We start from the raw sequence: 13,508 nt of genomic DNA, 5'->3' as shown, positions 1-13,508 counted from the left end.
TGTTGAGAATATTCTGTTGGGGGTAGATATCTCAGCTATATTCAGTGATGTTTTTCTTCCTTTGAAATTTTGGAATTTCTGTAATGCATTTTAAAAATAACTTTCTGATTTTCCTTTTCTGTCTTTTGTTTGTTTTAAATAATTACTTTTCCTATGTAATTTCTTAATTTGTCATGTCCTCAGTGTCCCATTTTCTAGGGGTGTTCTCGTTGTGATTTTAACTACTACCTATGTGCTGGTGACTTTAGCTCACATTAGACTTTTAGTGGGTAATATTTTAAATTCTGTGTGACAAGAACAGTGTTCATTTTGGAGGTTTTGAGTAAAACTTGAGATAATTTTATTGTACAGACCTATGACAGTGGTAGAACAATGTCTAGCTACCCATTTGATCAGTTTAAACCTGCATTTATAATCTTTGTATAACGTTATATTTATTGTCTGGAATTTGTATTTATTGAATTTATTGTATTTATTATTTTGTTTTTGTTTTTGTTTTGTTTTTGAGACGGACTCGCTCTGTTGCCCAGGCTGGAGTGCAGTGGCGCGATCTCGGCTCACGGCAGGCTCCATCTCCGGGATGGACACCAGTCTCCTGCCTTGGCCTCCTGAGTAGCTGGGACTACAGGTGCCCGCCACCATGCCTGGCTAAGTTTTTTGTATTTTTAGTAGAGACAGGGTTTCACCGTGTTAGCCAGGATGGTCTCCATCTCCTGACCTCGTGATCCACCTGCCTTTGGCCTCCCAAAGTGCTGGGATTACAGGCGTGAGCCACTGTGCCCGGCGTATTGTGTTTATTTTTAAGGTAGCAATGTAGTCGTAAGGTACCTGTTATGTTAATAGATGTTTGCCTCTATGCTACATTAAAGGGAGGTGCTGCCATTTTGTATAGACAAGTGAGATCCTAATCGACCAGTAGATTTCTCGTGACCTAATGAAACTCATGTAGGAGAATAATTTAGTGTTTAATGTTTACCTGTTTATTTTTGTCTGATAGTTATTACTATTCTGTTGTTTTTAAAAGCTTGATCATTTTTCCTACAATGAGGCATACGCATTCCCCAAAATTACCACACTGCAAAATTGTGCCATAAAAACAATAGGGTGTGTGGAGAAAATGGGGTTAGAGGAACAACACTCAAAAACTTTATCCGTGGCACATAAAAGATAGGAATAAATGAAAAATGATAGCACAGCTTTGCATGTGAAATGGGGGAAAAAAGTGTGAAATATTAAAGTAAACATGTCAGCATTCCATAAAATAGACCTGAAGTATACCTGTGGAAGTGGAATGTTTGCTACTTATAAGTTATTATGAAGTAAAACAAGGAGTGTTACCTGAAATCAGACAGTAAATTGTAGTACCAGATGTGGATGGATGTGACTTATAGCACACACAATGAACTTGGGTATTTGATAGATGTTTGAAGTGTATGTTTGTGTATTCCTACATGGCTCAGATCACTTGGATGCAGTTTTCTGCAATCTTAGTGTTTCTCTGAGACAAATCACACATACAAATTTGTGTTATGCTCAAATTCTTTTCTTTTCTTTTTTCTTTTTTTTTTTGAGACAGAGTCTTACTCTGTTGCCCAGGATGGAGTGCAGTGGTACAATCTCAGGTCACTGCAACCTCCACCTCTCAGCTCCAAGCGATTCTCCTCTCTCAGCCTCCCAGGTAGCTGGAACTACAGGCACGCACCACCATGCCTGGCTAATTTTTTGTATTTTCAGCAGAGACAGAGTTTTGCCATGTTGTCCGGGCTGGTCTCGAAATCCTGACCTCATGTGATCCACCTGCCTCGGCCACCCAAAGCACTGGGATTACAGGCATAAGCCACTGCACCTGGTTGCTCAAATTATTTTCTACTGTATCAATCATGTTGCAACAAGTTCACATTTATAGACTAAGCCTTTCAACAGAACTCATTTGTCTTGAAATTTGGTCATTGCCTTCTATTTACATTGATTGAGGTGCTTGATTAGTTATTTCTCTATTTATTGAATAAGTTGCATATTCTTTGGTTCACTTGAGCAGTCAAATTAGGATGTTTGGAACATTGACAGGTGTGGTGTTGTGGTAAAAACACTAGGCTTGAAGTTAAGATCTAATTTAATCCTAGCTTTGCAACTTCAGTTTTGTCATCTTAAGGAAAGATTTCTGAATTTTTAACATAATCTGTTTTAGCTACAAAAGTATCTCAACAGGATTGTAGATATTCTGTAACTTTATTATGTGATGTTTAAAGCTGTTGTAGATTACATAATATATAAATAAGGTTTCGTACATTGTTTCATCAGTCATCTGGGCCCAAGGCTAGATGTTTAGAAAAAAATGTATGGATGGACTTAATTTTATTGATACTTAAGCTGCCTCTACCGATGCTTTTCTAGGTAAATAAAAGACCAATTCTCTAATGCACAAATGTAGACATTGAATTTATTTCAGTTTAGAGGACTGGATTAATTTAGTCATCATTATATTCTATCAGTGTGGATAATCCAGTTGGTAATTAAGTGTTGCTGCTTGTTTCTATGCTTTATAAATTCTGTTCTTATTTGAAATGACTGTTTGTAGTTCAGAAGTCATTTTATTGAAAGTGTGGTTTTATTTTAATATTTTGAATCATTTTGCCTTATAACTTTCAGGAATGAGGCTGATAAGAAGTTTGTTCAGATTTTCGTTCTCTTTAATGGTGTTTTCCTTTGGTTGAGAGATTGAGAAAATGAGACCCTTTAATGATATCTTTAAAATAATTACCAGATATTATATAGTATTATTTTATTTTAGATTGTGGCTATCTTTTGGAGTATTCAAAAAATATTATTTTATTTTAAAGGATTACAAGATAAAGAACAAAATTTAACAAGAAGAATTAGTACCTCAGATATTCTGTCTGAAAAGGTAAGATGCTGCTTTGTAAGACTGTATCATCTCTGTATGACCCATTTTCACATTGCTTTATTTTGTTCTTTTGTAAGGGAAATTGTCTTACTTTCACTCATTTTCTTTCATCATTCCTATAACTCCATTTGGACATAAGCCTTAAAGATAAGAAATTCTGTTGTGACATCTTGGAATCTCTTTTCCCTGGGTTCTGCAAATTATGTTTAATTAAATGTTATATATATTCATACAGGATCTTTTTTTATCATTTGTTTTTTTGAAACCTGTAATTTTGATCCAGATATTTTCTCCATTTTTTGTGGATTATCCTGTGTGGGTAAGCTTTTGGAGTTAGGTAGACCTTCACCTGGTATCAAATTCTATTTCCACTTCTTGTTAGCTGAGTGACCTTGTATAAACTATTTAGCCTTTGCTTGCTTCTATATTCTTTTCTACAAAATGAACTTAATGTCTTCTGTTATCTGGGTTGTTGTGAGGCTTCAGTATAATGAAATACAGAAGCATCAAGCACTGTGTTTGACATGTAACAGGCACTCAATAACCCAAGCCTTTTCAGTTTGTTGAATTAGAGATCTGAAATATCTGTAGTTTTTTTCTTTTGAGATTTCAGTTTGTTTTTCTGTATAAATTGAAATGATTTAAATGGTCTAGGAGCTTTAGGAAAAAGATGGCCCTGAATTTAGAAATCATACTATAACGTACACATACACATTTTTAAGACCCTCACAATAACCCTGTGAATCAAGTTGACATTATGTACATTCATAGATGAAGTAAGAGTCCTGTGAGTAGATTAAGTGACTTGCCTAAAGTTATATAGGAATTAAGTGTCAGAGCAAGTAATTTAATGAGCTTGTCTGACTAATGGGAACTAACGAGCTTAGCTCTGTGCTCTTGCTGTTCAAGTAGCTACCTCACGTATCGTATAGATGGGGGACAGAATCAGTGGTTTCTTTCATGCCAAAGGGAGTAGTTGCAAAAAATAATCAAAAGCCTCACTGGGCATGGTGGCTTATGCCTGTAATCCCAGCACTCTGGAAGGCTGAGGTGGATTGATCACTTTAGCTCAGAAGTTTGAGACCAGCCTGGGCAACATAGTGAGATCCCAACTTGAAAAATTAAATAATTTAAAACAAAAGAAAACAAAAAGACTTTGTCTCAGTGGAACAGTGAGGATAGCTTTATTTTCGTTAAACTCTCTACATGAGTACTGTTTAATAGAATTTTCTACAATAATGGAAATGTTTTATAGCTGTATTCTCCAATATGGTAGCTGTTAGGTACACATGGCTATGAAGAACTTGAAAAGTGATTAGTGTGGCTTAGGTCCAAATTTTTAAATTCAGTTTTGGTAATTTAAATTCAAATAGCCACATGTGACTCATTGCTGCCATATTGAACAGCACAGCTCTAGAATTTCAGTACTAGGCAATAGAATTTGATACAGTTAAGTGACTGAGAACTTAAAAAAGGAATCATGATAATTTTAAAATTATTGCTTACATGTAGTTATCAACAGTGGAAAGGGTAACTGTATTCTGGTTTGGTTAAATTGAAGTACTGAAGTGTATGACAGTAGTTTAGGGCTATAGTAGTTCATATTCAGGTGAAATCATTAGTTAGTATCCACTGTTTTCTTTATGTTTTTTTTTTTTTTTTTTTTCTTTTTTTTTTTTTTTTTTTGAGACGGAGTCTCGCTCTGTCGCCCGGGCTGGAGTGCAGTGGCCGGATCTCAGCTCACTGCAAGCTCCGCCTCCCGGGTTTACGCCATTCTCCTGCCTCAGCCTCCCGAATAGCTGGGACTACAGGCGCCCGCCACCTCGCCCGGCTAGTTTTTTTGTATTTTTTTTTTTTAGTAGAGACGGGGTTTCACGGTGTTAGCCAGGATGGTCTCGATCTCCTGACCTCGTGATCCGCCCGCCTCGGCCTCCCAGAGTGCTGGGATTACAGGCCGCGGTGGCGCCCGGCCTTCTTTATGTTTAACAATAGAAATAATTTAATTGGATTTTAGGAGAAAATATAATTACGATTTACCTATAAGAAAAAGTTACTAGATAAGTAGGCCTTCATCTTTTGGAATCTTTTTTGACTCTTCCTTTCCCTTCTATGCACATACATAAAGAAAAAACAGAGTTTGTGTTTAACTTCAAGGGTGAGGAAGACAAAGCTATCTTCCCACCCCTTATTAAAATCAATGGACTCTAATTATGAGCCTCTTCGGAGCCTCCCATTTTTCAGTTCTATTTTTGCTATCATGTGGAGAATATTTCAAAAGTGAAATGCAAAAGTTATTTCAATTTGAAAAAAGTCTCAGACATCTGCTTTTAACATTATTGTCCTGTTTTAGCTTTCCTGAAGAAAAGTCTTATGTTTTCAAAACATATAAAATATTCATATAAATATCTGTAGCCTTAGAACACATGTCAGATGTAAGCAAATCTCTGTAGATTTTTCCCTTCACTAGTAATTTAAAGAATTAAAAAATATACACATAAAAGAAAATTTGTACGTTTGAATCTTGAGTATGTCTGTTGTTCTCTATTACTGGTGAGGCCAGCAAATCACGTGATCAGGGAACCACTTCCTCCTTCTTTTCTTACCTCTCCTGGGTCTTATTTCTTCATTGCATTTGCTGCCATCAGACTTTTACTCTTTCAGGTTTGGGAAGCCCTCTTAAATGTTAGCTACTAACTCTTTTATTTTTTGCATTATCCTGTTCTATCAGTTGTACCGCCTCACCAACCCTACGTTACATATATACACATACCTTCTGCAGACTGATCTTCTATTCGTATTTTAGGAATTACATTAGAGTCTTAGGCTATGGGAAATAAATTAGTTTACTTATTTTATCTGTATTTGCCTTGTCATATTTGTCTTCAAACTTTAAATTTTTATCTTATAAAGGATTTGACTTGATAAAATGTATAAGCTAAATAATAGAATTAAAAAATTTTAGCTCTTTCTTTTTGCTTTAAAGAAACTTGGTGAAGATGAAGAGGAACTATCTGAATTACAGCTTCGCCTTTTGGCCCTTCAGTCAGCCAGTAAAAAATGGCAACAAAAAGAACAGCAGGTGATGAAAGAAAGCAAAGAAAAGTTGACTAAGACGAAAACTATACAGCAAAAAGTTAAAACAAGTACAAAAACACATTCGGCCAAAAAAGTTAGCACTACAGGTGATCATTTTTATTAAATTCTTGTGTTTTTGTTTTGTTTTGTTTTGTTTTTTAAGACAGAGTTTTGCTCTTGTCACCCAGGCTGGAGTGCAGTGGTGTGATCTCTGCTCACCTCCACCTCCACCTCCCGGGTTCAGGCGATTCTCCTGCCTCAGTCTCCCAAGTAGCTGGGATTACAGGCGCCCACCACCACGCCCAGCTAATCTTTTGTAGTTTTGATAGAGACGGGGTTTCGCCATGTTGGGTAGGCTGGTCTCAAACTCCTGACCTCAGGTGATCCGCTCGCCTTGGCCTCCCAGAGTGCTGGGGTTATAGGTGTGAGCCACTGCTTGTTAAATTCTTCTAGCTGAATTCATGTATCAGTATAGTTTTGGGATTTTAATTCAGAGTTTTGAGTTTGGGGAATTATAGGGCCCTAAAATGAAAGACAGTCTTATATAAACAACTTAAGAGGAGCATCATCATTGATGAATCGATAATGAAAATATTTTTTAAGACTCTTATTTTTCTTTTATCTCCTAACAGATACTAATGTTTATGTATTTTTTATTTAAAGCTAAACAAGCATTGAGGAAGCAGCAAACGAAGGCATGGAAGAAGCTACAACAACAAAAAGAACAGGAAAGACAGAAAGAAGAGGATCAGCGGAAACAAGCTGAAGAAGAAGAGAGAAGGAAAAGAGAGGAAGAAATCAGAAAAATTCGAGATCTCTCAAATCAGGAAGAACAGTACAATCGATTCATGAAATTGGTTGGTGGCAAGAGGAGATCAAGAAGTAAAGTAAGAAATGCAAAAATATAAAATCAAAATGTTACTCTAAGTTTCCTTAAAGTCTTATTTCATAGATTCTGTCAAATAAGAAAGCTTCTTTTATAAATAACTCTTGGAAGAAAGGAAGGTAGATTATAATTGGGAAAGCATCTTTTGTAATCGTAGGTATTAGAGGACAAAATGAAGGCTAAACTTATGATTAGCAGAGACTACTTTTAGCTTTTTTACCATTTTCTATTTAGGTGAAAGTAGGATTACTAAATTGTGAAAACAAAACGGCTGTTTCTTAAGTACAGGGGTAGAATTTCATTAGTTTTTCATTGTTTAGTAATGTAGATTGACAAGTGTGTCATGACTAGTATGGACTATTTTAATGTTAAATCATCATATAGTAATAACCTTAGTGCATGTGGCTATTTTGTGTTTAGTGGTCAAGCATTTGTTGAACATTTACTATGTATATGAATATACTTGTTGTCTTCTCTTTTTCTTACTCCCTCCCTTCTTTTACCCTCTGCACCCAAAAAGAAGAAAAAAAGCCCAAAAAGAGTACACTTGAGAATGTATTAATGAAGAATAGAGGGATATTAAAGAGTAAATTCATTAATTGGAGTTAGATTTGCTTAATCAAGGAATATTGTAAATATTTATACTTTGAACTTTTTTTTTTTTTTTTGAGAGGGAGTCTTACTCTTGTCGCCTAGGCTGGAGTGCAGTGGCATGATCTCGGCTCACTGCAACCTCCGCCTCCCAGGTTCAAGCGATTCTTCTGCCTCAACCTCCCGAGTAGCTGGGATTACAGGTGCCCGCCACCACGCCTGGCTAATTTTTTTGTATTTTAAAAGTAGAGACGGGTTTCGCCATGTTGGCCAGGCTGGTCTCGAACTCCTGACCACATGAGCCACTGCACCGGGCCAATAGAATCTTTTTCTAGGTATAAATATGGTATTATTTGCACATTATTCTTCACCTCCTCCTCGAGAGGTTTTGCGAGTTTTTAGTTTATTATAAACTGTCTCTGAGTGAAACATAGTAAGAAGTAGATAAGAAAACAGCATACAATAGGTAAACACATTTACCCAGAATTTGTAGTTTTCAGGTATCATTAATTTATTCATAATTAAAATGTTTTTGAATTTTTAGAGAAATGTTCTCTATGTAGTCATGATGACGTAAAACTTGCTTGTATTCCTCTAGTTTCTTTTTTTTTTTTTTTTTTTTTTTTTTTTTTTGAGACGGAGTCTCACGCTGTTGCCCAGGCTGGAGTGCAGTGGCGCGATCTCGGCTCACTGCAAGCTCCGCCTCCCGGGTTCCCGCCATTCTCCTGCCTCAGCCTCCTGAGTAGCTGGGACTACAGGCGCCCGCCACCGCGCCCGGCTAATTTTTTGTATTTTTAGTAGAGACGGGGTTTCACTGTGGTCTCGATCTCCTGACCTTGTGATCCGCCCGCCTCGGCCTCCCAAAGTGCTGGGATTACAGGCTTGAGCCACCGCGCCCGGCCTCCTCTAGTTTCTTAATCATACAGAAGTCATAAGTGTACAAGAGTTTGATGTCATTTTTACAAGAAGAGCTAATTATTTAGTGGCTTAGCTAACAGTGGGGGATTTCATCTGTATAGCTAGTATTTTGGAAATTCCATTATCTATCTCATACAGTTATGAAACGTCAGCTAGTGTAGCTGTCATTTAAATTGAATCTCCCAAAGATGTGATAGGCACATCTAACTGAATCACCATGATTTTTTATCCTCTTCCCTAGAAGATAACTATCAGTTCTTTTGTGATTTGTAACCCAAGACAGAAAATGCTTTGAAACTAAAAAAAAGTGTTGTATACTTAGTCTTCAGATCCTGACCTGAGGCGATCCTTAGATAAGCAACCTACTGATAGTGGAGGAGGCATTTATCAGTATGATAACTATGAAGAAGTTGCTATGGATACAGATAGTGAAACCAGTTCTCCAGGTATGAGCCAAAACTTGAAACCTTTGTGTATTTACATGTATTAAATAGAGAATAGTCATTATGGTACTCAAAACCTTGAAAGAAATGTGTCATGCAAGTGAGATTTGCTGATGAACTGTATGATGATAGACATTATTTGTTGTTATAAATACTTAGCAAACCTCAAATAAGTAATATTAACCTTTATTTCCGAGTGTTTCTAGATAGCCTTTAAATTAAAAAATAAATAAATAAGGCATTGTTTAAACTCTTAACTATTGCTCCAGAAAGTGAAGATTGGGCCGGATGCAGTGGCTCACGCCTGTAATCCCAATACTTTGGGATGCTGAGGTGGGCAGATTGCTTGAGGCCAGGAGTTGGAGACCAGCCTGGCTGACGTGACAAAACCCCGTCTCTGCGAAAAATACAAAAATTCGCTGGGTGTGGTGGCATGTGCCTGTAATCTCAGCTTCTTGGGAGGCTAAGGCATGAGAATTGCTTGAACCTGGAAGGTGGAGTTTTCGGTGAGCTGACATCGCACCACTGCACTCCCACCTGAGTAACAGAAGATTCTGTCTCAAAAAATAAAATGAAAAGTGGAGAATGGAAAAGATGAGAACACTACTCTTTAGAAAAACAAACTCTTGATGTTTATATCCAAGATTCTTTCTGCTTTAGTCAAAGAACAAAAGACCTTTTTTGCTATTTGGCTTCCTGTCTCTTTCTAGTATGATAATTTGTAGAAATTTTGAGACAGAAAATTATACTAGTGGCATCTCAGGAAAGACTAGTTAGAACTGGTCAGGGCTATAACTCTCCTTTAGGTTGCATTGTCTAGAATCTGACTTATCTTTGAGGGCCAGAGACTTGATTTTGTTGATGTTCAGGGGTGATTGGCTGTGAGAGACCTATTCCTTCACAAATAATTTAAAACACGTAAGACTGAGGCAGATAACAGAATGCAGTTGGCATTCCAGGAACTGGAGAATTTGGAAGAACACATAATCAGTGTAGTCACATGGTGAGACCAAACCAAAACTAGAATCCTACTTTGGTGTATCTAGACTAGAGACAAAACAAAATATGTATTTGGCTAGTGTTTACCAAAATGCTTATTTTTCAGGTTGTTATTGTAAGCTGGTATATGATGGTCTTACATTATATTATGTTTTGATAACGTAATTTAACTTGCTTTGGTCAATCTTTAATTTTCTTATTTTCAGATTCTTGGAGATGATTCTTTGTAATTCCCAAGTATTGACAATATTATTAATACTTTATTTCTATAAAATAACTTTATGATCTATGCTTTTTAATGATTTTGTGAAACATGTAGAGAACATACTCTCTATGCAGCTTTGTCTAATTTTTTTGCCACATTAACTGCAGATATTTATATATATATATTTTTCCATTCAAGATCAATTTTTTTCTCAAATTTTGCGAACACAAACATACTATATTTGAGGAAATGTGCATTAAAAATATCTTTTAATTCACTTTATCTTGTATTTAAAAAAATGTTTTCCATATAGAGTTTTTCCCTTGAGGGGGAAAAAACAAGATAATTCAAATACAGTAAAAAACTAGTTTAGGATCTGAGGCTCCAGGCAGTTGAAAAATTGCTGGAAGGTTATTTTTTTTTTCACCAGGATACCACAATGGCAGAACAACTTAAAAATCAGAATACTAAAATGGTGGGGTGGTCCCGGCAGCTTCCCCATCCAGCTGGAGCACACAGTGCCACCAAGGTAGAGAGGCCAGGGTCAGAGGCAGTGGGCCTCCCAATGCCAGCCTGCCCATCCATGTAATGAAAGCAGAGCAGGAACTGCAGCTGCATGGCCTTGGGAGCAGGTAGACTTGTGGAAAGCCACGCTTTGAGGCTGCAAATACTTTGAGTACCACTGGTGGTCCCAGAGCAGGTAGAGCCTGTATCTGCACCTGTGTTCCAACCAGCCTCCTGGCATAGGGCTAGGCCCACGTCCTGGCCTCTGCATCTTGATCTGGGCTGGGGCCGGTCCACCTCGTATTTCTGGCCAGTGCTCATACTGTAAGCCAATCACAAGTTATGTCAACTTCTTTCCTGTGTTGAAAAACAAGAATGACTGGGCACGGTGGCTCACACCTGTAATCCCAGAACTTTGGGAGGCCGAGGTGGGAGGATCACCTGAGGTCAACAGTTCGAAACCAGCCTGATCAACATGGTGAAACCTCGCCTCTACTAAAAATACAAAAATTAGAGCCAGTAGTGGTGGCTTGCCCCTAGAGTCCCAGCTACTCAGGAGCCTGAGGCAGGAGAATCACTTGAACCTGGGAGGTGGAGGTTGTAGTGAGCTGAGATCGCGCAACTGTACTCTAGTCTGGGCACTGAGCGAGACTGTGTCTCAAAAATAAATAACAAGAAAGCTTGACACAGAATCAAGAGCACAGTAGAAGTGCCTACTGTTAATACTATTAACTGAATCAAACACCAGCAAACACTTTCCCTGTTCTTTGTCCTCCTGGATGATCCTGACATGGTGGGTAGCATGAACCAGCACATAATGGACTTCATCTTTTCTGCCAGTAGTATCTAACATTCATGAATGAAGGCTCCTCTTGCTGAGGGCACCCTCTACCTTCCCACTGTCCTTTCAGACCCCCTAGTGGCGGGCCCAACACACAGGTTAGAAAGTCCTCAGAAGCCTCTCCTGGCACCTGGCAGTGAGTCAGGGCTGGTTAAATCTGGATGAGGACAGTGCAAGCTGGAGGGCTTTCCTTGGAGATCAGTGCACTCACTAGGTCCACCCTCTCTCCCAGATACTAGGAAGGGAAAACATGCCAAGTCCGTAAAACGAGAGCACCATCAAATGTCAGACTATTAAACATTCAGATGTTCATGGGGCAGAACACTGAGCATAGACATAGCCTCTCTCTGCCACCTAATAACACAAATGTGACACAGCAGCCACATCTGCAGCGCTATGTAAAATGTTCCAAAGATTAGTGTAGATTCAGATGATCTCATTTGGGACTCAAGTCAACCCCATATAAGGCATGTGGATAATAATGTATTGACTTGTGAGACAACTGGGATAAAGAAGAAATGTTAGATTTTCTCTAAGATTATATAGTTAGTGGGTAGGGTAGTAAGAGTAGTCTTTGAAACTGCTATATTTCAGTGAGCCTAACAAGTCATTGAAGATAAAATACACAATTATTTTTATCTGCTACCAAGGAAGAAAAATGCTGAGATGCATCAACTGTAATTATTTCAAAATTAAAATGTGAAAAAATGTGCACCTTATTGACTAAATACACTAAGTCATTCTTCTCATTCCTGGTTTTATTTTCTTTCAACACAGCTTATATAGTCTGTATCCTCAACTTTCTTTTGCTCCACAAGAAGGGAATAATGAAGTCACCACATCATTGTTTTCCTTTGGCTAGGGCACTTTGGCAGGATTCAAGGGAATTTTTTGTTTCATTATTTCTTAAAAAGTATGCTTGTGGTTTTGCTGTTTGTGTGTGTGTGTGTGTGTGTGTGTGTGTGTGTGTTTTAAGTGTGCTTCTAGCCTTTCCTGCTCTATTCCCTGCTCTCATCATTAGGTTAAAAGTGGAACAAAGTGAGAGTTTTGAGGGACTAATCGTTAGTTTGAAGTGAATGACTGACTTTATGATGATATGACAATTTTAAATGGCTAGAGATGGACTTACGAGCATTAAAGATTTTATCAGAGGTTGATAAAATATAATTTGCACTCCACCTAGATGTATTTCTTCAAACATAACATAAACCTAATGTATTCCTGGTGAAATATTTCTGTTACTAAACTCTTAACAAAAAATTTGTTTACAGCTCCTTCACCAGTGCAACCGCCATTTTTCTCTGAATGTTCATTGGGGTATTTTTCTCCAGCACCATCTCTTTCTTTGCCTCCACCACCTCAGGTTTCTGTAAGTCAAAATTGATTTCTAAGAAAATTATTTTATCTTGTCTTTTCTAATTTGTTTTTAAAAACAAATGAATGGTTAGGTTTAAAGACGGCTTAAAAAATCAGAATTGCTTACGAGAATTAATAGCAATGAAATATGTAGAATAAACAGTTGATTAAAGCAGCAAGCTATCCATTTGGTAGATTTTTTTCATAGCTAATTTTTAATTTCATGTTGACTTTTAGGTACCTATCATGTTTCCTTCTTCTCTTTACTGTTATCTAGTAGCTACTCAGAAAATTTATTCAAAAACAGAAGTTATCTACTGTTTTGGACTGTCTCTTTTTTAGGGAATTGGAATTTACGTGCATTAGGATGCTTCTAAAAATTGATATTCTCTCCTTTCTCCTCTTTTCATAAAGATGGTTATTTTTAACTTGAAAATCCAGCAAAAGAAAAGCATTTTCTATGAAGTTAATTTCTTTCTCCCTGTCTCCAGTCCTCCCACTAAAAACAAAACAAAACCAAAAAACAAAAACAATAAAAGGAAAAGGAAAAAAAGGAAGTAGTGGAATCAGACATTAAAAGTTTTGACATTATTTTTAGATTGTGAGAGCCTAGAGATCAAATTGAGTATCTCTCAGTAGGTGTAAGAGGGAACCTTTCCGTTTCAGGAAAGATGCCTAGTGTGTTTCTAGAACATATATGGTGAGGGGAATATTAGAGCCAATAGTGAAAGAGAAAACAGCACTTTCTTCGTTGTAATGTTTTCTTTTGGGAAATAAATAAATGA

General features: G+C 37.3%; 1 protein-coding gene and 1 non-coding gene across 2 annotated transcripts in view; one reads left to right on the top strand and one right to left on the bottom strand.

Annotated features, from left to right (window-relative positions):
• The window catches only part of ZFC3H1 (zinc finger C3H1-type containing), a 55,613-nt gene that overhangs the window by 13,051 nt on the left and 29,054 nt on the right, over nucleotides 1-13,508 (top strand). The window contains exons 3-7 of the mRNA XM_050750060.1: nucleotides 2,841-2,905; nucleotides 5,889-6,087; nucleotides 6,644-6,867; nucleotides 8,698-8,821; nucleotides 12,639-12,736. Coding sequence (XP_050606017.1) covers nucleotides 2,841-2,905; nucleotides 5,889-6,087; nucleotides 6,644-6,867; nucleotides 8,698-8,821; nucleotides 12,639-12,736 — 710 coding nt within the window. The remainder of the gene's footprint in view (nucleotides 1-2,840; nucleotides 2,906-5,888; nucleotides 6,088-6,643; nucleotides 6,868-8,697; nucleotides 8,822-12,638; nucleotides 12,737-13,508) is intronic.
• On the bottom strand, nucleotides 11,649-11,772 carry LOC126931907 (small nucleolar RNA SNORA17). The gene has a single exon (XR_007718015.1). It is a non-coding gene; the product is annotated as a small nucleolar RNA SNORA17 (small nucleolar RNA).

The sequence above is a fragment of the Macaca thibetana genome, chromosome 11 (genome assembly GCF_024542745.1).
Source record: "Macaca thibetana thibetana isolate TM-01 chromosome 11, ASM2454274v1, whole genome shotgun sequence".
Classification (NCBI taxonomy): domain Eukaryota; kingdom Metazoa; phylum Chordata; class Mammalia; order Primates; family Cercopithecidae; genus Macaca; species Macaca thibetana.
The sequence above is the reverse complement of the archived record's forward strand: the minus strand, read 5'-3'. Positions and strand labels throughout refer to the sequence as shown.